At 32.6% G+C, this 23,910-nt stretch overlaps 2 protein-coding genes across 2 annotated transcripts; both read right to left on the bottom strand.

The window, feature by feature from the left end:
- Positions 1-1,379: 1,379 nt before the first annotated feature.
- Positions 1,380-6,763, bottom strand: LOC120338414 (uncharacterized). Its single transcript, XM_078117216.1, has 8 exons — positions 5,132-6,763; positions 4,786-4,865; positions 4,067-4,175; positions 3,724-3,807; positions 2,747-2,853; positions 2,191-2,350; positions 1,533-1,642; positions 1,380-1,409 (listed from the first exon to the last, which is right to left on the bottom strand). Exons 1-6 carry the CDS (start codon positions 5,160-5,162, stop codon positions 2,192-2,194), a joined length of 570 nt encoding a protein of 189 aa, XP_077973342.1. The 5' UTR covers positions 5,163-6,763; the 3' UTR covers positions 1,380-1,409; positions 1,533-1,642; position 2,191.
- A 9,724-nt stretch (positions 6,764-16,487) lies between these two features.
- On the bottom strand, positions 16,488-18,831 carry LOC120338037 (uncharacterized). Its single transcript, XM_039405962.2, has 3 exons — positions 18,674-18,831; positions 17,986-18,213; positions 16,488-17,884 (listed from the first exon to the last, which is right to left on the bottom strand). The coding sequence occupies exons 1-3, from the start codon at positions 18,765-18,767 to the stop codon at positions 17,802-17,804; spliced, it is 405 nt and encodes a 134-aa protein (XP_039261896.2). The 5' UTR covers positions 18,768-18,831; the 3' UTR covers positions 16,488-17,801.
- Positions 18,832-23,910: the final 5,079 nt, after the last annotated feature.

The raw sequence follows: 23,910 nt of genomic DNA, 5'->3' as shown, positions 1-23,910 counted from the left end.
CTTGATGCCCGCGGGCAACGCGTTGGTGACCCCTGCTTTAGACTTTCCAATATGACTTCAATCTTCCCGGAGTTGATGCACAAGGGGATAGAACAGACCGGTATGGTCGATTTTTTATCTCCATAATCTGACTCGGCCAAATTAATGAACCATTTCATCCACTCAGATGGCATTGGCAATTCTTTTTTTGAGTTGTAGCTGATCGGATCAAACAACAGATTTATGACCTGTTCAACAATGCATTTAGTTTAAAAATAAAATTCTGCTAAATATGTTTATCAGGCTATATATAAAGTCTAAAAATTTGGTTGATCTTGTGATTTGTTTTAACACAATTGAGAGTGCGCAATTTTGAATTTGCTTATATAAATTAGCTACATATATGTATTTGATAAATAGAAACAAATTTATATGGCAGTGAAATAGTTTTTACAGTTTTCTTTTCATTTTGACTATGTATAATTATTGTGTACAAATTTCCAAATGTAAATACGAGTACTGCGTACATCAGCTCCCATTGCAATCTGACTTCTCGCGATTTCTAATGCTTTGTCCTGCTCAACTTGAATGCTTGCTAGGCGTTGCAGATTGTTTTCGAATATATCAGGATTTCTTTGAAGTGTATTCGCCAAGCGCTTCGATAGTTGAAGCAAACCATGGAAAGCGTATATAAAGGAGTTGCCCTGAAATATTTGGGTAGACAAACTGAAAATATTGATCAGTAAGAAAGCATTTAATTACAACTGATTATTTTGGCCGTGTATCAGTATATCTATTCATTTCATCAAAATGATTTTTCCATCTTAACCTTGTATAAAACTTTTTCGTCTTTTTGAATTAACATATCACCTCTGGTGTTAGAACTGGTTTTTCGTCTCCAATATCTTTGCAGATTTCATCGTTCAGTTTGGCAATTTTAAGAATTATTTCTCTAAACTTTGCTATGTTGGCAATGTCGCATCTTTGTCCGATTATCAAAGAATTTCTTATTTCACTGGAAAAACCTTCGTCCACATTTCCTTTTCCCGATTCGCCAATAGTCTTACGTAGTACATTGGATCCAGACAACAGGAGCGCCTGAATATAGTAGATACGTGACAAAAATACATATTTAGACGGCATTAAAAACTTTTAAAAGCAGTAATTTTTTACCTTGTCCAATTACCTAAAGTAATATTTAATTATATTGTCACTAAAAACAATCCACAAAATTAAGGCTGTTGATATGCAATATTTCTAAACAAATACTACTGTTACTTTTTATTATTGCAGTAATAAAAATTGTTAACCTTGGAATCGAAACTTCTTTCAGATTGTTCTAGTTTTTCTTTTCGCTTTGCACTTTCGACACATTGCTTCATTTCTTCAACGGTACATTCGTCATGTAGAATCATTATATGCGCCCAATTCTACAGAAAATATTAGGACCAATAAATTATTAACAGTCAGGTACAGGACAATGCTAATCTTTGTATTGATTTCTTGGTTCGTTCACTTGAATTATATTTAATATTGCTTATATTTCAACGTACCCCAAGTATGCCAGATCCAGTGATTTTGAGACTTGAGTAGACGTCTGAGACGTATGGTGACTTCAAATATGACACAATTTGTTTTTTATTCGTTGCATTCTACCCCAATACTGAAATTTATAAAATGTCTCATAATTGCAAATTATTGATTGATATCATGGAAAAATGATAATCACACTCTATAATATGACGATTAAGCGACTCGCCGTTAATTAAGTTACCGAAAATCCCGATTTTCCAAGTTCCATATGCAATAAATTAAATAGAATGTACATAAAATATGCATTCATCAATGCATAACCATGCAGGGTCTTGTAAAAATCCTAGGTACTCCCGTAGTATATGTTAACCAAGATGGCGGACACCGGAACGTAGTATGTGTAGAAGATTAGGGTTAGGCCATAATTTCAGGTACATGTACTACAGTAGTCACTTAGCTAGTCCCCGAACTCGTATTAAAACTATGCCATCTCGTCCGCCATCTTGGTTCACATAATACGGAAGTGCCAAATTTTATTGTGACGAGATTACAATGCATGTCAGGCGTATTGTATTTAAATTAGGTAGCTCAACAAAAACACTGACGTGCGGTATAGATTTTGTAGTGATATTCCCCAATATCTGAAAACCGACTATTTGAGCTAAACTGTGTGAATACCTCAAGGGATTTGCATAACGAACGCCATTCCACTAAAGGCGTCCACAGTCTGACCACATTTCAAACGTCCATTTTCTTCGACTAAGCATGATATTACCAGTGGTATATCTTTGACTTGTTTTTCTGTCTCCTTGAATGTTTCAAGAGCAAAAATTGCCGCCTGAGTTCAAAATATAAAAGCAGTATAAGTAATTCATTTGTGTTTGATATATTTTACAATGATATAATTGCATCATATAAGAGCAAAAGCGCTATGCCTCCATCGTTTGTGACCAAAAACAGATAGCGAAGAAAGCAAATTAATAATTACCTCATTAACGCGAGAGATCGGTGCAATTTAATGAGCTAATGAGTGTCGTAACGAAAAAGATTTTTTTTTGCTAACATATAGCTAGTGCACCACTCACTCGTAAGCACAAGTATTTATTACTTAAAATGTCTAAATATAAGCAACACTCAAATATTTTTAATAGCATTGAAAGAATAATATGACCCATATGCTCCGAAAAAATAGAGAATTATTCAAAAATTTTCATGTAAAAATGTAAGAAATTACTCTTGCAATCCTTGTGTCCTGTATTGAATCAAGAATCAACAAATCTACTACAGCAAAATCAAGTTCTTCTAAAACATCAGTCACCTTATTTGCTGCGAGGTCAAAATCTAAACAAATATGAAACTGTAACTGATATCTTAAATTTGTCATTGACTCATTGGTATTCAGAGCATGTGACTTCTTTATCAAACGTTTGAATTGAATGGTCCATCTACACAATTCTTCATCTTTTTTTTTTCTTATTTGGTCACAGTGGCCTCCAAAAGGATAAAATTCGAATTACAATGATATGCTTGTCAAAAGTGACGGCAAAAAGATAAACAACATTACTCTTCCCCACCTTTAAGCTCTATCCTTAATCATACTGTGACTTTAGTTTTTGTCATCTGTTTTTTTTTTTCTTCCCATTTCTCATAGAGTGGGAATAAACTTAATGTATCCATGAATATGCATTGTGAATAAATTTCAAATGAATACTCTGATGCCGAGCAAGAGTCAGAAGCTCATAAGATTTGTTTGCTCAAAAAGCGCTAAAGTAGTATGTCGTCGTAACAGTTTGCAATAAATTAGGAATTCGAAATCTACACAACTCCTTTTAGCAGTAGTTTGAACAAATAAATTGAACATTAGAATTGATTTATTTTTAATATCTTGCTTCTCTGACTCTCCCCATGTAGCACAAATAGTAAGAGATTAACATTGAATTTTGAAAACTTTTTGTCGTGTATTATCATTTTTGTACCAAGATGGGTATTTTGTACTGAGTGAGCTTTTCAATCGTTGTCCATGGAAAAGGGTGTAAGAGTTTAAAAAAAAACACTGATTGATTTGAGAATTGCTTTTGACTCACTCAAAATGTATGGCGATTTGTACTTTTGTAAGACTAAATATATATTGATACTTTAAACTGTATAAATTTGTGTAGGCACAGGTTGATATATTATTCAAGTTTAATTGCGTTGAGTAGCCATACTTACTAAACTCGCCCTCGCAGATATCATTACTCAGGTTCAGTTTCGCTGCAATGAAAACCTTTTCTTGCTGCTTATCATTGCTGGAGGCTAAAATACAACATATACTTTTTGATGGCTACCTCGTCGTAATAGAAAGACATAACATCTGACAACAATTTACGACAATTACTAACTTTTAAGATATTGAAAATTTGGATTATTTTATATCTATAAAACATTACACGATTTGGAATAAAACCAACAAAAAAGAAAATAAATTAGGATGATGTTTATTAGACCATATCAACTTATATATCTTTATTTGAATAGTGTCATTAATAGAATAATGGCGGCAGCGTTGACCTACATTGTACAGCAGCGGATGTATCTTTAAACAATTGTCGCATTTCGTTCCAGTTCTGGTTTGCATCGCAACTCACTCTTGCAATAACAGCATTCGCACCAGCTTCAATGCACTAAACAAAACATTCCCTAATATAATTTAATAAATATCACATGACTTACAGGTATATTTCGTTAATAAATTATACATAGTTTTATGGAAAGACTATTAAGATAAGATACTTCTAATAACACCCACTTCGTTTACTTTCGCAGCTACTCTTTTTAAAAAGTTCTTGATTCAGATCGAGCATTAAATAGTGGAGTTAAAGTGTTCTTTTCAAATTTTGCTCAGTCGAGAGTTGAGTTGAATTCGGAGTTAGGCAAATTTCATAGTGAAGAATTAGAATTGCAATTTTAAGTTTTTAATAAGTATTATAGTTGAAAAATTTCACACAAAAAATAAAAAGGCTTGAAATCATAAAAGTCATGGTGGTCAAAATTTTGTTACTCGGGGCAAGAATTAGAATGTGAAAAATTTGTCAATTAAAAATCAGATATAAAGTCAGTTTTATGAATGAATCGAAGTCACGTGAAAATTTCTTCCTACTTCTCACACCGCAGGTAGTCATGAAAGAAGTTGAACATTGAAAGAGTTCAAATTGTCGATAATTTTGAGTATATATATATTTTAATATTTGCTCTCATGCACTGAAGATTTATGATCTTATAAACGAGCATTACCTCTTTACAACTCTTGTTGCCCAGTTCAGCAAATACCAGAATCTTGCGTTTGAGCAATTTGTCAAGTTCATCATGAATTTCTAAAATAGATAATGACGATTCACACTAATATTCGATTTCAATTGAATTTATTTTTGCAATATAATTCCCTTTATTAAAAACTATTTAATATAAACCAGTTTATTCCTAAGTCGATCTTCCATGTTCATGCGTGAAATTGTTAACAAATCTTAATTTTTCGATTAGTTCCATATGAGATTGACACACAGATTGTTTACTCCCATCAATCTCTATGAGTAAATTTTAATCATCAATTTTTGTTGGCTTATTTCTACAAAGTAATTACTTCTGTAGCTTCTCGTCTTTGTCATATTCATCAACGCAGATCGGCAGCAAGCTACAGCAAACAGAAAACTTTCTCAAATGACACGAGAAGATTATTTCCTTGAAATATATTGTTTGACCTCCAGTACATCAACCTGAAACTTTTTGTAAATACTCTGTAAACGTACTAAATGACATCAACACGATCGAACCAAGCATAAAATTTATCATAGAAAAAGAAGTCAATGGGACAATAGCCTTCTTAGATGTCCAGATACAGAGAGAAGGAAATGGAGAATTGACGACTGATATATTTAGGAAAAAGACCCATACTAATCGGTATCTTAATTTTGATTTCAGCCACCCCGTTAACCATAAACGTTCAGTGTTTAGTAGTCTTATGAATCGTGCCAAAACCTTTATATCGGATGAAACAAAGCAGAAACAAGAAATAAATTTCAAGAAGACTTTACGACAAAATGGATATCCAACGAAAATGTTCAGAAATCATGTAAATCTCCAAAAACTGCCTGATAAACCCCAACCAATCGCATCTACCACCATTCCGTATGTCCAAGGACTAAAAAAAAAATCGAAGAATTTTGGAAAACGTTAAAATCAGAGTAAATTTTAAACCCCAAAACACTATCGGCCAATTGCTCTCCAACGTCAAAGACCGCCCATGCCCTAAACAAAAAAACGGAGTTGTATATTATGCAATCCCATGCAGCGACTATTCTTCAGTCTACATTGGGGAAACCAAAAGAAGCCTTGAAACTCGCAGCAAGGAACATCTACGAGATATTGAACAAAAGAAAATTGACCAGTCGGCTCTTTCGAAGCAGGCCCTTCCTAAAAACCATAGCATCGACTGGGAAAACAGAAGGATACTAGAAAAAAAACTCAATACAGGAGAAGACTATTTCTCGAATCGTATTACATAAATAAAGAGAAGAATTCGATATGAATGACAAAGAAAACACACTGTTCCCGCCTGTGTATAAATCATTGTTTAAATAGTCCCCTTTTTGTTTGAACTTGCGCTAATTTGTTTATTTATATATATTATCTTATCATCATCTCTTTAGATTAGAGTTGACGCCATGATAATTTTTTCTTTTTCTTGCATATATATATCCACTTGTGTCCTTTCCATATCATGCCCTGATGAAGTTTTTCTGTATAGAAATTTGAAACGTCGGCAAATTACATCGATTTTGCTAACACCGGTTGTGCTTCATTTATTATCAGTACTAAATGATAGTTGCATTGTTTTGTTTCCATTGTTTGTACTCTCCCTGTGCGTAATGAGCAATTTTTTTAAGAGTTATAGCTTGGTCACGGTTAAGTTATTTTGTCACGGTGTGAACGATTCGCATAGAGTCCACAGAATTTTTTAAAATAAATAGAAGTAATAGCATTCTAGCGAAAAATACAATTTTTGACCACTGAAAATTTTAATGCAATTGGTCAGGCAGGTAATGGAATACTTAAAAGCATAAGAGGAAAAACAACAACTACAACATAAAAACAAAACGATCAATATATATGTACATTTCGTGTCCAATGAGAAATACAGTTATAGGCAAACTAACGATGTAAATAAAGTAAGTACTGAGCGAATACCGTCAGTAGACTTTATCATGACAAGCGAAACGCTTGGTAATTAAATTGTGGTGAGAGGCAAACAAGCTAAGGCAGTACTTTATGATACAATAATCTTTTTACCATTTGTCGACGGTTCCTAACTTTATTTCGTACATTTAAACAGAATATATCATTTGAATGATATGTAAAGGTCAATTTGAAAATATATATATATATACACCGGGCATTGTTTGTAAATGAAATTACATGTAACAAAAAATAAATACGTAACTAAATGTAACTTATCTATTAGTTGGAGTTACGCAAGACTAAATGCCTTTCCTCTATGCGTTTGCACAAGTGGATTCGTATGCGTATAATGCTGCAGCTAGGATGAAGATGATTTCAATTTGGTTCAATAGTCTTGCAGCACACTAACACCCATGTATCAATCACGAAAACTGACAATCACATTTCGAGCATAGAATCTATAAAAGTACTTAAAGGGTTAGCCGAAATCCATGTCTGCTTCAACCACAATAGTGGCCATTGTTTATTCCTTACAGTTGCTTAATTGCATTTAAAAAAAATTAAAGCATTTATTTACATACAAAGCTCGTTGCAGTGTTTGTTCCGCAGAATCAAATTTTGAAAAGATTTGATCATAAACAAATTAGAAATGAAGATTATTTGACACGCTGTAGTGTCTGCTTTTCTGAAGAAGTGTTACCTCGGTCGGACGAAACGTTATATAAATACATTTGTGTTAGTGTGCAGCGAGATTATCGAATCAAATTAATGTAACAAAAAAACAAGTTTTTTCTTGTTTAATATATTGGGTATTTGATGCATTCATCGATTCTTTTTCTACTAATTTTATTTATTCTTTGGCTCAATATTATCATTTAATCACTATTTATTATGTAGTTCCTCATAATTTGAAGAAATATAAACTTTGAAACGAGCTCAAAACCTTTCAAAACTATCTGTTCTTCATCCTCATATAATTTATATTATAAGGGAGTATCAATACAATTTCACTGACACGGAAATTGCCTATCTCTGAACTTACATTGTTATATTTCAATTTGGCATCGCTGTTTTGCAGAACAACTCCTAAGAGACCGTTGAATAATGAACGTGACTTTGGTAGCGAAATACGGGAATACCCGGTTTTAAGAAAGTAGTTTTATTACAAAATGATGAATAATTGAAATTTTAGGTTTTCATTTTATCCAATGCGGGTTGATGGTTGCAAATGAATATAGTAGTGAATGTCTCGATATTAAAACCATACGATGTTTTATTGAATGCAATTTTTTTGGTAGCTGACCGTGGCAGTATTTGTTTGTTTTCCTTAGAAGTTAGTATTTACATTGTATACTATTAACCTTGGTAACAAAAGTTTTCTTGCCATGTGGTTACCAGAACAATCCATCCCTTATTGGCTAACGTAAGAGTGACATCTTTTACAGTAGTACTAATCGCTGTAACGCGATCGAAAACAAAACCAATTGTCTTAAAAGTTGCCAGACTGGCAGACCGATGCATGAGGTCTTGTGAGGCAGCAGCTGGTAAAATATCGTGAAATGTATTAAATATTGCAAATCTCTTAATTCTCTGTCAGAGAACGCGTCAATATCAAGCATAGACAGAATAGATACAACAGATTCCATGTCGTCTAACTCTAAACCACAATAAGCACTATTGTTTTGTTTTTTTACGGTTGCCAAATTGTTGACAATATTTTATTTGAGTTTGTGCAATATACCAGATTTGAAAACTTTGAAGCCTTCTTCCATATTTCAGCACGAGCTACAGCATTTACTTATGTGCACGGCTCAGTCAGGTAGGCAGACGATTGTTCCATAGAAGAAAAAAATGAGAAATGATTTAGCCATGTATGTATGAAATGAAGATTATTCACGCTGCAACGGGTTCTCCCGAAGTATGCGCACAAAGATGTCGCTTAACATGAACCCTAACCTGGTACACAACCTGAGTTCAGGTGGTGCGCCATCTTGGTGCGCATACTTCAGGAGGTCCCTGCGTTAATTTAATCCAATATAAATAAAAGTCGAGTTCACTGAACCAGCAAGCGACAAGTTAATGCAGTCAGATGCTTTGTCAATTTGAATAATGTTCTTCAAAAACGGCCAAACATCAGTAACTAAAATTAAGAAAAATACTGAAACTGCCTTCATTGAACACATTTTCACGTACGAAGTGTTTTTATTTTATTTTATTTTTTCAAGTATTCGAATTGACAATGCTAGTCGCGCTAACCTGCAGCTCGATGGTTCAGATTCAAGTCTCCTATCTTTCTGATTTTGATAGCAAAGTAGGTATAAGGACAACGCCTGGTCTACACAAGAATAAGCGACAACTGAAAAAGCTTACCTGTTTATGACACCCAGAATCCACACAAGGTTTCACACGATATACGGTTGTACTAGATCATATGAACATGAACTAAAGGGCTCTGCACTCGCAACACGGACCCACCTGCTTTGGGTATTTTGCTATAAAAAAAAGGCAATGACGCTAATACAACAATCAAAGAAATAACGGAACAGCACGTGATGACGCAAAGCTATGAAATATAAAAAGATATCATTTTGAAAATATAATCCAAATTCTAAAATAAGGAGAATCATACAGTGGGCAAATACATATCTTGAAGGCCACAGTACGGCAACAAGAATTAGGTCGACTCTCTTTCAGCCTCTAGCGGTAGTGCTCGAACAAAATACATCTGCGATTACTTCTGCAGTTTTGACGTGAACGTCACAAAAGATTGACCTTAGAGTATGATTACAGAACCGTGTGCTAACATGTGCAACGAATACTGTTTATAAACATTGTACCTCATTTATGCCAAATTTACCTCGACATTAAAAATACGCTAGAAATAATGAGTTTTGTACATTTACTGAATGCTGATTTGGAACCACGTCCTTGACACTGTTGGGTACGCGGTTGTTTCCCTGCGACTCCGCTCGTGCCGGGACTGTGTTCTCCAACTTCATTCCAAGTTTCTAATTAAAACAAGTGAAATTTTGGATGTGTATTGTATTTTTCAATTAAAACGGCAACGATAAAATCTATGATATATATAAAGATGGCGATAAACATTAAAATGACTTAACTTTGGATTGAGTCGGAAAACTTATCTTTGCGGTTGAGTTTTTGGTGGTCCGACGGCTGAAAGTAGATTGGCCGAATATCGGAACCTAATAATCAAATCGTTGGCAACACGTGGCGCGACCAATCAACGGCCAGTACGACACAGGCCTAGGTGTCGCTATAACACCGAAAATGAAATATTTCGGTAAATTTGATTCCAACTGCCTAAAGAAAACAAAATCGTTTTATACCAATCAATTATTAGATGTTTAATTATGGAAGCTCTGACTGTTTATTTATCTGTATTGACTAAATAATTCAAGATTTGGAAAAATTAATTTGTAATTGAACGAACCACGCCACGGTGAGAAGCATCGGCTAACTTATTTGTTAAGAATCCATGTATCTCCGAAATCGTATATTCAAATACATAACCTTTTGACCATCGCAACCAAACCAGTCTTAATTGTTGAGAAGCAAAATGGAGCGAGACAGTACAATGCATCACCCGTTGTTTGAATTGTTCATGGAACTTACTACAGCCTACTATCGGAAGCGACATTCTTCCGCATCAAGGATTGCAAATGACCGGGATTATTTATATTTTCTCAGCATGCGCTTGCAACTCCTCGTCAATGACAAGTTTGATTACTCGTGATCGACTATGTTTTTTTTAAAAACTGCCTAATCGAGTGCGTAATTTTGGATTTTCCCAAAATAAATGTGTAATAGTGTACATCGTTCTACCTCTGAATAATCACATAATCGTGCACCTTCTGCTAACTTTTCGTAGATAGTTGTCTAATCGTGATCCTCGTTTTAATTTTTCTTAAATAATTGTCTAATCGTGTACGATTTTCTAATTACGATGAAGGAACATGCATAAGATATCCAATCGCTCGTGATCTTGAATATGATCTAGTCTTGAATAAGGATGCCAAGTATGAGTACTTACAAGTATTCGATTCGTATCCGATTCCTAAATTTTCCATTCCGATTCCGAATCTCGATTCCTTGACATATTTTACCGAAAAAACATACCCACCTAAGCAATGCCATATGAAATCAAACTAGAGCACGATGTTCAAATTTCGGACTGCCAAGAAGGCCTGAACTAAGTAGTATGAGTATCCAATCTGTCACAGGAGACGAAATCGCACAAAAAAACGAATCCCTCAGAACCCACAGAGATTTTTAAAATAAATAAACGTTAAAGCCTTCTATTGAAATATTATATATAGTAAAATGAAGTTTGCGTCGTCGTAGCAACTCAACATAGCAGTGAAGCAGTTTACAAAACTCCACCCATTCTTTTCAATCCAAGTTTTAATCTCGAGAATCGATTCCAATGCATCGGAATCGATTCTAGTCGATTCCGTACATAATCGATTCTGTAGTCGAATCCGGACTCGATTCCGCCATCCCTAGTCTTGAATGTACTTGGCCGTTTAAACGGGTCACAAGTTTATACACAGCATTCACATTAAACAGTGCAGCCCGTATTTGCCATCCGCTTGTTTACTTTTCCTATTCACAGCTTTGCAGACATTGCGTACTGCATTGTAAACAACTCTGGAGGCGTCCTAAATGTTATGCTTTTAAGTGTAATAATTACCATGGACGCTGCCGGCAATTCAGCGATTTTTCGATTTTAGACCCTGTATTTTTGTTATTGTCTTCTATTTCATTGTTTATATATGGTCGCTATCATATTACGATGCGAAAATTTGTTTGTATTTCATAGGGCTTTTGTGATACTCTCGATTTTGTACATTAGGTTGGAGCGAGCTATGCTGTATTTCATGTGGGTTTTTAGCACGTTCAAATTTGCATACGGTTTTTTACGCCTCCGTACTCCAATATCTAATTTCGAACATGTGGGCGTGATAAATACTGTTGTTATTCTAGTACATTTCCTTCACGCAATAAAAGATATACACACTCGAATGCTTGTAATATATATATTCTTTTGTTATTTTTATGGACTCTACAATATATTTGTGAAAAGCATTATCTCATTCCACATCATGGAAATGGAAATTCAGTCTTGTTTAACCCCATCTCACGGAAATCCTATTAAAATATTATTATTGATATAGTTCATCGCTCATTATATCATTAATTCATCACTTAACATCTTAACAATACAGTTTTATTGTGATCCAGAATCTGACATTTGTCATTTTAATGGAATTCAGCAATGAAACAGATAGCAGACTCCAATGAAACAGATTAAACCAGATATCTAATTACAGATCACTAGAGACTATCATCAAAATCTGTTAAAGATCTAATTCCTAAATTGCGTTACGAATGCGCATCATGTTGAAGTCGATCATTTTTGCATGAATTTTCAACAACAGATAAAGACCTGTTAACTTTGGTGAAGCACCACCAAAAAGTATAATCATAAAAAACGCTATGTTTGTAAGAGGTGTCCCGCCGCCACCACCAGGTATATTAGAAAGGAAAAATAAAATTCTTCTAAAAGATAAGTATAAAAATGAATGGTATTTCTGACGTAATTAGGTTGCTATGTGAAATACTAATACATGATGTCCCCTTCCATCCGATGTCATGGGATTCCCAGAGGAATGACATTCCAATGCCAAAGACCCGAAACGAATTTTTACGGTCTATTACATTTTGCTGAGGAAACTTCATACTTAAAATTTGAATAACCTTACCTTAATATCTCACATTAGAGGTGTCTTGCGCATTTGGGGCCATAAGTACTTCAGTCTAATAAATTATGAAAAAAAGAATTAAAAATTTTAGAGCAAAATTTTCACAAACATACTATATATATATATACATATATATGGAAGTCATGTAAAATTTTGCCCATATGTCCGAAATTAATTGTAAATATTTTTTTTTTCCAATGACAACAACAACAGTTTAGCAAAACGATATCTCTGTGCTCATTCGTTTCCAACAATATTTAGATTGGACGGGACAAGATATGTAAAGTAATGTTGAGAATAATGTGGAGCGTAATCTGTTAAATTATTGTTCTTACAAGAATGTCGCAATATACTGCGAATGAGACTTTATAGAACAATTACACAACATTAAACAGTTATTATTAGTTTAAAAAATAATATTTTATTTGAATCAGAAAGTTTCAGTATTTTCAAATTAATTGATTATGCATATAAGATCGCGATAGTCACGTTTCTATTTCTGAAACTTTCAAAATGAGCTCACTTCAAAAATAAAATGTTGTTCAATTTAGTTTGTGCAAAGACACGAGTCACTGCTTCAATGTCATTACACCATTCCGTGTCAAGTTGTGAGCTGTTATAAACGCGCGCATCATTATTACTGTAATAGTAACTTTTAATTCGTCAAAACGAGCTTTCATGTGTATCAAATTCCCCTATTTCGTGCTTTTTAATTCCAAGTTGCCCTATATCGGTGGTTCCCAAACTGGGGGTAATTATCCCCGATGGGGGGAATTTGACATTTTCAGGGGGTAATTCAGACGTTCAATTTTGTCTGTTTTTCTGATCTGCGGAAAGCAGGATGTGCAGTGTTCGCATCCGGTATATGCACATTGTTACGTCTTAATGTATTCGGTCACGCGGTTAGGAGAGACATAATTCAAAAGCTTTATTCTCGATTCAATGTAATTTAACCTATTTCTGTTGTCTTCAGGTATGATTTTCTGCGATGACATCCATTAAAACAAAATATCGAAATAAGCTCATGATTGACGATGATTTGAGATGCCTTTTGGCCACTCTGTACATGTTTGATATCGCAAAATGAGTGCAATCATTTCCATTGGTATTAAATCAGGACAATATCCTTATGTTTCTTATTGTTTTTATTAAATTTGATAAATTGCGAGATGGAAATTTTATTTTTATGGAATTGGTAATTGATTATTCGATTTAGGGGTAACGAGATTAAAAAGTTTGGGAACCACTATAGTTTATATATAGTTTTCATAGCCTATATGTTTAAATCAAGTTAATTGCCATGAATATATTTTAAGTTGTTGTTGGAGTTGCTCGATCGAATGTGTGTTATAGGGTCACATATTTTGGACTGATAAAGTACTGTCATTTTATCGTTTAAAAACGCGGGATTTGTTTTTTCAAAACAAGAGCACGTCCGTTAGACATCACAAAAATATTCTTTTTTTGAAAGTTTACTTGAAAGTAAAAATACCGGAGACAAGTTCAATAGGACGAAATTTAGACGACATGGAAATAATCCACCAACTTCAATGAATAGCATTTATATAGGTATATATATAAATGAATATAATGGAATTGGCAAATATATACGCAAGAATAAACATTTTTACAGTCATCATCAAGTCAGCAACATCTGGATCGAATGTCAAGCAAACTTTTATTTTTATTTTCGCAACAAGTCGGCAATGAATTTGAAGCGTAGTTGGGGGGGGGGAGTGGATATATAAATATTACTACCATCCCAGCCACATACCTGCACAGTCATGGCTTTTCATACATAATAAGGCTATCTGCGCAGCACAATGATCAACACGAAGGGGACAACTGGAACTCCTTGTGCACGTGTAAAATAATTTAGTCATTGGTTTATTGACCATTCGACGAATTCGTAAGAATAAATTCGATTATCCCAATCTACATTGGAATTTTGCAATTATAATAAAAAACATGAAATTTTGAAGATTATTACTCATCGGTTTCATTTCCGGTTGTATAGTGAAATAAGATCACTATTCCTAACAAATTATGACTTAATTTATGACCTGCGAATTCGAATCTTTGTAGCTGGTTTGCAAGTCGTCCAACCTGCAAATAACTGTCGATCCCAGTCTGCTTATAATGACAGTTTCACATGACTGTGAGATTGCCGTCGTAAACGTATTAAAAACGCAAAAAAATATTTGAATTTATTTTGCGCAAGAAATTGAAATGGAACGACGGTTACGTTGCCTCTGGCTTTACCAAAGTTATTCGATGGCCTAGCTCTCTAGAACAGGGCTACTCAACTATTTTTATCGAAAGTCCGCAAACAAAACTTCAAAACTATTTGGGTCCGGTCTTTCCAGAAATGATATTTCGGCATCCTTAAACGAGCACTTCCTCGACCGACTAATGATTAGTAGCAAATTAAAATTGTTTATCATCGTGTTATAGTTTTTTTTGTATATATTCAAAACTATGAAAGTCATTTTATAATAGGAAATTCAAAAAGTGGGGCTATTGATCCAAAATAAAAAATTAGGTGCGGTCCAAATCCAATACTCGAAAGGTCCGGATGCGGACCGCGGTCCGCCAGTTGAGTAGCCCTGCTCTAGAATATGCGCAATGCGTCATAAATGGCCGGGACCACTGGTCTATCAATACCGTGAAACTCAGCAGATTTCATTTTATTGTTTTCGGCGGGTTAATGTGTATGTTATTTTATGTATTTTCTACAATTTTGCGCAATTATACAACTGATAATACTTGATATTCATCGAATTTTGATACCCTTGTAAAGCAATAGGTGACCGTACATTTGAATCCACGTACATTTGAACCCATGCGTATATCCACGGGTTCAATCTATATGCGGGTGCTAAAACCCATGGGTTAGGGTTAGTATGGGTTCAACTATCCGAAAAACAAAAAAAATTCCATAGGTGCAATAGCATACAAGTGCAATTGTCATGGGTTCAAATGTACGTGGGTTCAAATGTAATGGAACCGTATTTTCTACAATTTTGCGCAATTATACAACTGATAATACTTGATATTCATCGAATTTTGATACCCTTGTAAAGCAATACACTATATAATCTACAAATCAGTTGGATAATTGATTTTTCCTATATTTTATAAAGTATGAAATCAAGTAATATCAGATTGTAGTGACATAATGAATGGCAAGTTAACATTTCGAAACAGTATGTTTTATTGAATTTCATGCTGAAAATCACGAGGAAATGCTTCAGTAATTATACCCTAATGACGTAATACCGAAATGACTATTGACCAAAATCGAAACCATATGATGACATTTATTAAGGTTATTTCAACATTAATTAATTAGGATGTCGCCCATATGCCAATCTTAAAAACAATTCATTTGCAGATTCTGCGATAGAAAGAACAAAATAATTTTCTCGCTGAATAACGGTTAATATTCAGTTTATTCAAATAATTAAATAGTTGAAAAAGTATTTTTCACAAATTGTCTTTTTTTCAATATCGCTTTAGCACTGCTTGTATGGAATTTGAATAATTTGTCGCCAGAATTGAGAATATCTCTTTTCAAATTGATGTAGAGATTATCTTAAAACCTCGTTATTCTATTCGTATATAATTTTATGCAGCTTGCCACTTCCCATTTTACCCTGATTTACAAAAAAAGGTCAAGTGTTTGTCAAGTTTGTTTACCTGAATAAAACGTTTTCACTTTTGTTTGCATATTTTAGTACTTTGCGGAATTCCCCAGCACTAGTATTGAAAATTTATGACCTGATTTTACATTTTTCGAAAGTAACTGAATATCCCAACTTGAGACTTTTTATTTTTTGATTTTAATTTATATTGTTATAAAAGTAATCACATAATATACAGTATTGAGCATAGCATGAAAATATGAGCACTCCGAATACCATCACAGATAAATTCTGAATAAATTCCTAATAACATCGCAGAAAATAGAACTTGCTTGAAAATTATATGACTGTAAAGCTTTAGTGTGAAAACATGCACGAAATTTTATTTAAAATATGTTAATAGATGTGTCACCAGAACTTACTTGAACAAAACAGAAAGCTTATTGAACAGTAAAGTCGCAAGTGATAACTTGCTCGAAACTACATAAAGCAGTAAGTGGCTTAAAGTCACGTTTGCTCAATGAAGCGAAAACAAACCCCTGTAATATACTGCCCCACATAATCGTTCCCCAGAGGGTACTGCAAACCCACAATGAAAAATCTCAATTCTGGGAATATGAAAGATGATCACAAAAATATCTAAATTTAAATGACCTCCTTATTACCATTTGGGTACTCCCGTAGTGCGTGGACCAGGTTAGGGTGAGGCCATAATTTTATTCCGATTTCCCTCATTTTAGTTCTATTGCGAGTTCGGGGACTGTCTGTGTTAGCCAAGTGAATATATCCCCTGCCCATAGGTTTCAGTCCCTTTACACAACTTGACGTAAAGGAGGCGAATAACAAATTTTCCAACGATCATAGTTTATTCTATTTTAATATTAATTTTTAAACATTCTTGTAAACTCAAACGTCAACAAATCACAAGTTACAGTCTGTTTTAATAATTTGCATACTTAAATACACTTTCCAATAATTCTCAATTATTTTTGTTACTAGCATGACAACCTTCTACTCTTTCAAATTGGGAGCATGACTGGGTATTATGGTTTGTTGATAGTGACGTAATAATATATACTGATAAAGCCCAAATTACTGAATACTAAATATAAATTAATAAATATAAAGGCTAATTACTGAATTACAAAGAATTAAATTCAGGACATAATACACTCTAATTTTTCTAATATATTGAAAAGTAAGCAAAGTTTCTTACCAATTAATATTAACTAATTTCTGATTCTGGGAATGATGTAAACGTGACTGTTAGTAAATTTTTTATTTGAATTCAAATTTTTGCAGCGTGGTAAATTAATAAAATAAACAACATGGATTACACTTCACTTCATTTAAGATATATGAAACCTATATTTTGTTAATGAATTACAGTGAAATGAATGAATAAATTAATTGATTATTTGTATATTTTTAAAAGCATCTTATTTGTACATAAAAATAATTAGGCATCGAAAAAGTATTTGGGGAAATAAAAACTACAAATCAATTCCAAGAGCATGCACGATCATACATTTTTTTTTAAATACAGTCAACATTCATTCTGCATCGTTAAGCTCTTCTTGGTGAGCGTTTTTATTCTGCCACAAATAGTTGGTAGGTAGTTCAATTCCGACAAATGATTTCCAATTTTTCATCCAACAATTGAACCTCCCTTGCAAACATACTTTCGGCAACCGTAACAAAAATTGATTTTCGTCTTAAAATCTTTTGGACCTGGATTGGTAATAAACAATAATATTAATGGAATCTCGCATTTGAAATTTGATAATTATTATTTTCAGTTACAGTATTCTGTTAAGTATAGTTTATCTTACCTTTCAAGAATTTTAATTTCTTCACCGCTTTTGCGCAAGTCATTTGGTAATTGTTTTTGTTTTTGCTCATCTTGCAGGCGTTTTTCCAATTTCCACAGCTCATTGCAAACTTTGAAAATCTAGTTTGTTTTGTAACTGGAATGGCTGTTGTTATCGCTTCGGTTGATTCTGTTTTGTTCAGCGTATCATGTTCAGTTGTTGAGGGTGCGGATATACTCGCGGCGGAAGCTGTATATGTCACAAAAATAAAATTAATGGTTAGTTGTATACCAACAAATCTGGAAATTGTAAGTGACAAAGTAAAATATCAAATCACACAAATTTTCATTTAATTTATGAAGAGATTCTTTAAATTTAGAAATATATTCTTTAAATATTTCCTTTTTCGGATTGAAAATTATTTTCCGTTTTTGAAGTATATGTTTATATTTGGCCAGTTACGATATAAATTATATTACCTATGCTGTCACAGTTACCGTTTGTAATTATAAACTTCAATAAAACATCACTTTGAAAAAATTCAGAAAAACATAATTTTCAAAATAATTTTATTATTGTCATTTATCACCCCAGACCGTGAGGTTTATATATAACATAGACACAAAGTATAATAAAACGCAAATAAATAGGCACAATAAAACAATCCAAAAAGCAAGCATGAGGCAATAATTGCTAAAATAAAACTCACCAGAATTAGAACTGATAAAAATGTATGCGAGAAAGATTCCCACGGTCAAAACATTTGAGAAATTCATCATCGAACGGAAAATGAAAGAATTCATTTCGAAATTCTAAATTATTTTTCTTTTTTGTATTTTTTGACTGAGTTTTTTTGAAACAAATTAAAAAAACCTGTTGGAAAATAAATAAAATATTTTACTGTAAACCTGAAGTTGCAAAGTATTATTTCTTCTACTTCTGACTCTAATACTAGTTCCTAATAAATACCCTGTCCAATAATTTTCTGTTTTAAAGCAAATTTTCACAGCATAATCGTTTAAATAAGTAAAGTAAAATCATATCGTATTGTTGTGAAATGAAACCCACTTTTTCTAATCAGCTTGATACTAATCATAAAATTCTCAACTGTTGATGTAAGCTTGAAATTCGCCTTTATATACTCTTTACTTTACTTATATACAGTAAAAGTGTTTCTCTCAAGTTAAAGGGAAATTATTTGACGTAATCGGAAATGAAGTATTACTCTAACGTCTCTAAGTTTTTGTTTCTATCCGTTATTCAAATTTTTTACAGTTTATTTGAAAACTAAAAATAGTGTTCAAGTGAAGTTAAAACATTGAAAATCATATTGCAGGACGATAGAACAATAGCATCAGTTGATTAAACATGTAATTTGTCATCAAATTTTGTTTACTTAATTAATTGAGAAAATCTAATTATGACGGAGTCATTTCAGGCAAAAGATATTTTTATTCGAATGACGTCATTTTTGCGTTCGTGTTGATTGTGGACATTGAACGACACAATTTAAAAAGAAAACATGAGGATTTATTTTAGAAAAATATGCAAAAATTGTTCATATTCAATTGGCATCAATGTAAATGTTTTAATATTATGCGTATATTAGTACTTGTATATTTGGTGCGTATTTTGTATATTAAGAAAACATTTCCTGCAATCTGTTTGAAAATATGTGGCATCCAGATGGATCATTCATATGTTTGTAGTACTAGAAATAGATTTTAATATCGTGTTTGTTTATATAACTTCAATATTGTAATATTGGGAGATGGTGCAATTAATCAAAAATTCCGATTTAATGCCTTTTTCCTATATATACCTTAAAATACATTTTGTCAAAAATAAAATTATTACTAAAATAGAAATCTTTACGCGCACCACTTTGTTTTCAAATACCACCAAATATTTTAATCTATAAATACATTACCATTTTTGAATCTTATTTGGAAGATTTTTTATTGCATTACATGTTTCCTGAGTGTTTCGTACTAGATTAATCAAAAATAGTTATATTTTTAGAGTATAATGAGTATTTGGACAAAGTGAAGAAAACAAACATTCTCATGAAAAATTGACATCTGCGCATATAACATAGTATTGTCCGATTTATATCAACATTGAGTAATGCCAACAACTGGAAATGAAAACAGAAATTAGAAAATATTTTCGAATTGAATGAGAATGATATCAGGAATATTTTTGCACATGTCATGACAGTTTATAACTATATAGAGATAAACTCAATTAAATTTATAGTTGCTTTATTGGTTTAAATGATATGTAGTGATTAAAAAACGTGGGGAAGATATTATTAATCATAAAGTCCAATTATGTGATTTTTTATAACGGAATGTTTAATAATATTTGTTTCATATAACATCAACTTAATTTATATAAACGTGATTATCATTGTAACTAATCAAATTGATGCATGGGTGATTTACATCATGAATAAATCTAAACTTGAGCAATAAATCATTGATTTTAAGAGGTTTCATATATTTACAGTTTCAAGTACAGTTTTCACTAGGTATTGATGAAATTGACATCAATTAGGTAATAACTTTTCAGTTTCAGTTTTGTTAGCTCATAATTTATTTATAACATAATTTATTAGATCAGCTGAAAACAACTTAATAATAATTAATCATGACATTCAAGTGCAACTTGAGATTTGTCACGCAATACGGAAAATTCACAATTGTGACATAAGAGCTATAGAAACCATGAATATCGCATGAAACCATTGAGGCAAACAAATGTTTTTGGTTTTCACGTAAATTCCGATGGGAAATGTGTTTTCAATCTATGGTTTAATTCAAATTGGCATTTTCCCAAAAAATTGAAATTTAGAATGAGACTGTTTAGATGTTAAACTGCAAGATATATAGATGGTTGATAATTCAACCCATAGGACATAATAATGGAATGTAAATAGCAATTATGGCCTTATTCTTACTGATGCGAAGTCGTTTAAAAATGTCATGTTTCGCTTCAACAATTTCCATCCACGCGGAATTATTTTTTTTCTCGTCCCAGGTAAAGTTTACCCCATAAAGTCTGGCAAAAACTGTTGAAACTGCGCACTTCATTAATAATGGCGTAACTTACTATTTTTCTTCTCTGAACATTTAAAATGATATATAAATACTCAATACCATAAATAATTTATTTTATTCATACTATAAATTCGTAATGACTGTTAAAAAATCTTTTCAAATTGTAATATTGGCTGAATTGTTCATTTCGGTGTTAATTGAAACAATTAAATTTGACCGATTTCAATATTGACGTGCAAAATCGTATAATAAATATCAAATTTGACTTCAACCTAATTTGAATATATTGAAAATAATAATTGCTTGGCAAAGGAGAATTGACGACAACTTATATAGTTATATAAATATTTAACCATGAAAGGTAATGCAAGTTTTCATCCTTATGTATTTGCTTACTATATTTATATCAAATTCTATCGCACATACGCGCATCCTGATGAGTGATATTTTTATTGCCTCATGGAATGCGTAATTACATGTTAAAAACAAGTCGTGAGATAGCTGAGTGTCATGGAACGCAATGCTGTGAAAGTTATTTTTAATAATAAGTTGCAATATAATTCACATCTGCTGAGTTTGGAAAAATTTGACTGGTTTTGGTTTGCGTAACATCTGACAGTTATTGCAGTATTACAGCAATACTTGAATATGCCTACAAAGATCTCAGTACTGGGGTTGACCTGAAATACACCAATTCAAATATTGAAGTAGGTGAAAAACTACATGCTAACTAAATAAACCTCTGAATATCCCCATGGTATGCATTGTAAAATGTAAACACATACGTCAAAATTCATTTCAAACTTTCTATTTGTGTAATGTTTATATAAACGTTTGGCTTTTTTTTATAACGGCAAGATAAGTTTTGTTCTGGACAAAATAGTTAAATTTCGTCAATGAACGGGACATGCCATGACCGAAATATTTCGTCTTCGAATAGCATGTATTAATTATCATTTGCATTTGTACTTGATAAGTTTAAATTGTGTGTCTAATTCACGAACATCATTACTACACGCTTTTCGAAGCATTTTTTTGACTTATCATTGAGAATAAATTCCTTCAGAAAACTCCCCACATTTTATTTAGGTTCAAGCGTGGGATTAAAGGCCCCAAGTGAACGCCCCCAAATCCTTAGGAACTTTAAACAACAAGTTTTTTCTATGTGGTATATACCACATGAAGTAATCCGCACAAGGTACTTTTCTACTGCAGACGAGAGATTTGTATACCTGGATATCACGGGGATTCAACAATAAAAAACTGTTTCGATTACCCCTGGGATATTCTTTGGTTTATGGGATATGTATAGGTTGTAAGAAATAGTGTACGCTAGTACTTTCAAATAAATCAGGTAAATTAAATAAAAGCTGCCGAAACTGATTTCAAATAGATTTTTCGTTACCAAATTTTATTCTCATATTTCCCGTTAAATAAAGCACTTCTACAAGGTGGAGAACCTAGGGAGAGTTTAAACACTCGCTTACTCCTTTCTTGGCCTTGCTGGATGTAAAAGTGCTTCAATCATGTCATATAATATAGTGCCATCATAATGTCGAAGCGTTTTTAGACGAATGCTTTCAAGACTAGATGCAAAAAAATATGACAACAATGATTCAAGATAGCAATCTATACTTGAACTTTTTAATTTGTCAAACAAACTTTACAACATATGATATATAAATATCACAATGTCAATGTAAGTATGCCAATTAGTATTTTAATAATCCTTACTAAAACTGAAATTATACAAAGTTATTCCATCATTCATCCCAGTTCTGGGTTTTAATGTTTGCAACTGTTATGATTCTAATATACCAATATTTTTTGCCACAGCAAGGTATGGCAAAAACGATATTGTATAATGTTAAACAGAATAAAACCGTGTGCAAGATTAATTTGCATAAACGTGGTCTATAGAATTCAAAAAATTACAATTTGTTGATCTTAATAGGCATTGCGCCAAAAATAAGCATTCGGTCAAATAAGTTTACTACAGATGTATATAATAATAAAGCTATTAATAGTCATTCAAATTTGTAGTAAACGAGATTTGTTACCGATAAGACTATAAAGCGAGATAGATAACATTTTATTCTGGAGTTTTGGGACTTGGTTTTGTTGGGTTTTAATAAATTCAACGGCGATATGACAAGAAAACGCGTTTATATGTTACGTTGTAAGTCTATGTAAATATATATAACAAATTTGTACGATAATAAACCGCTAAATTATTCAGCACCATAAAGTATAGAAGGGTTGAATATATATCCAAAACACGCATTTATAAATGTTCAGACAAATAAAGAGTTGATTACGTTTACGTTAACAATTTACAACAATAAACAATTTTAGATAAACGATAACTTGAGTTAAAAATTTACATACCCAAATAATACTCAAGTTCAAGTTATTAAATATAGTTCAATATGGAGACATCTTTAAAAACTTGGTCAAATTTGCAATTAAGCTGAAAAATTCAAATTTTGCAAAATGAAACAATATGTTGTATCCATATAGTTCCCTACATATCGTGTGATATGCGCCATATTAGGCAATCACAAGTTTATTTTTAGTAAATTCCTTGAACTGCTTTGCAAATAACAACACTTGGTAATGTATGGTAAAATTTGAGTAACATAACGTTTGTCAAAAACACACGGCTTTTTAGTATAAGAATAACATGAGGAATACCCTCCGAAACCGAAAGCAGTTGTTAACTGCACTTGTTTCCGGTTACGTAAAAAACTTCCCCGTGAATTTGAGAGAAAACGCTTTCCCAAAGTTTATATAAGAGAGAATGAAATCATTCAACAGCAACAGTCTGCAAGCAGCGTCTGTCATCAAGCGACTAAAGTCAACTGAATTTTTGCCAAGTACAACC

This window comes from Styela clava, chromosome 10, assembly GCF_964204865.1.
Source record: "Styela clava chromosome 10, kaStyClav1.hap1.2, whole genome shotgun sequence".
NCBI lineage: Eukaryota > Metazoa > Chordata > Ascidiacea > Stolidobranchia > Styelidae > Styela > Styela clava.
This window is presented reverse-complemented; position numbering and strand designations above follow the sequence as displayed.

Excerpts from the sequence above, each read along its gene's own strand:
- LOC120338037 (XM_039405962.2), bottom strand. The coding sequence starts at position 18,767 with ATGAATTCTTTCATTTTCCGTTCGATGATGAATTTCTCAAATGTTTTG. Across the intron at positions 18,214-18,673 it reads TTTTATCAGTTCTAATTCTG|CTTCCGCCGCGAGTATATCC; the intron begins GTGAGTTTTATT and ends TGACATATACAG. Across the intron at positions 17,885-17,985 it reads GAAATTAAAATTCTTGAAAG|GTCCAAAAGATTTTAAGACG; the intron begins GTAAGATAAACT and ends TTACCAATCCAG.
- LOC120338414 (XM_078117216.1), bottom strand. The coding sequence starts at position 5,162 with ATGAATATGACAAAGACGAGAAGCTACAGAA. Across the intron at positions 4,176-4,785 it reads GCAACAAGAGTTGTAAAGAG|TGCATTGAAGCTGGTGCGAA; the intron begins GTAATGCTCGTT and ends TGTTTTGTTTAG. Across the intron at positions 3,808-4,066 it reads TACATCCGCTGCTGTACAAT|CCTCCAGCAATGATAAGCAG; the intron begins GTAGGTCAACGC and ends GTTGTATTTTAG.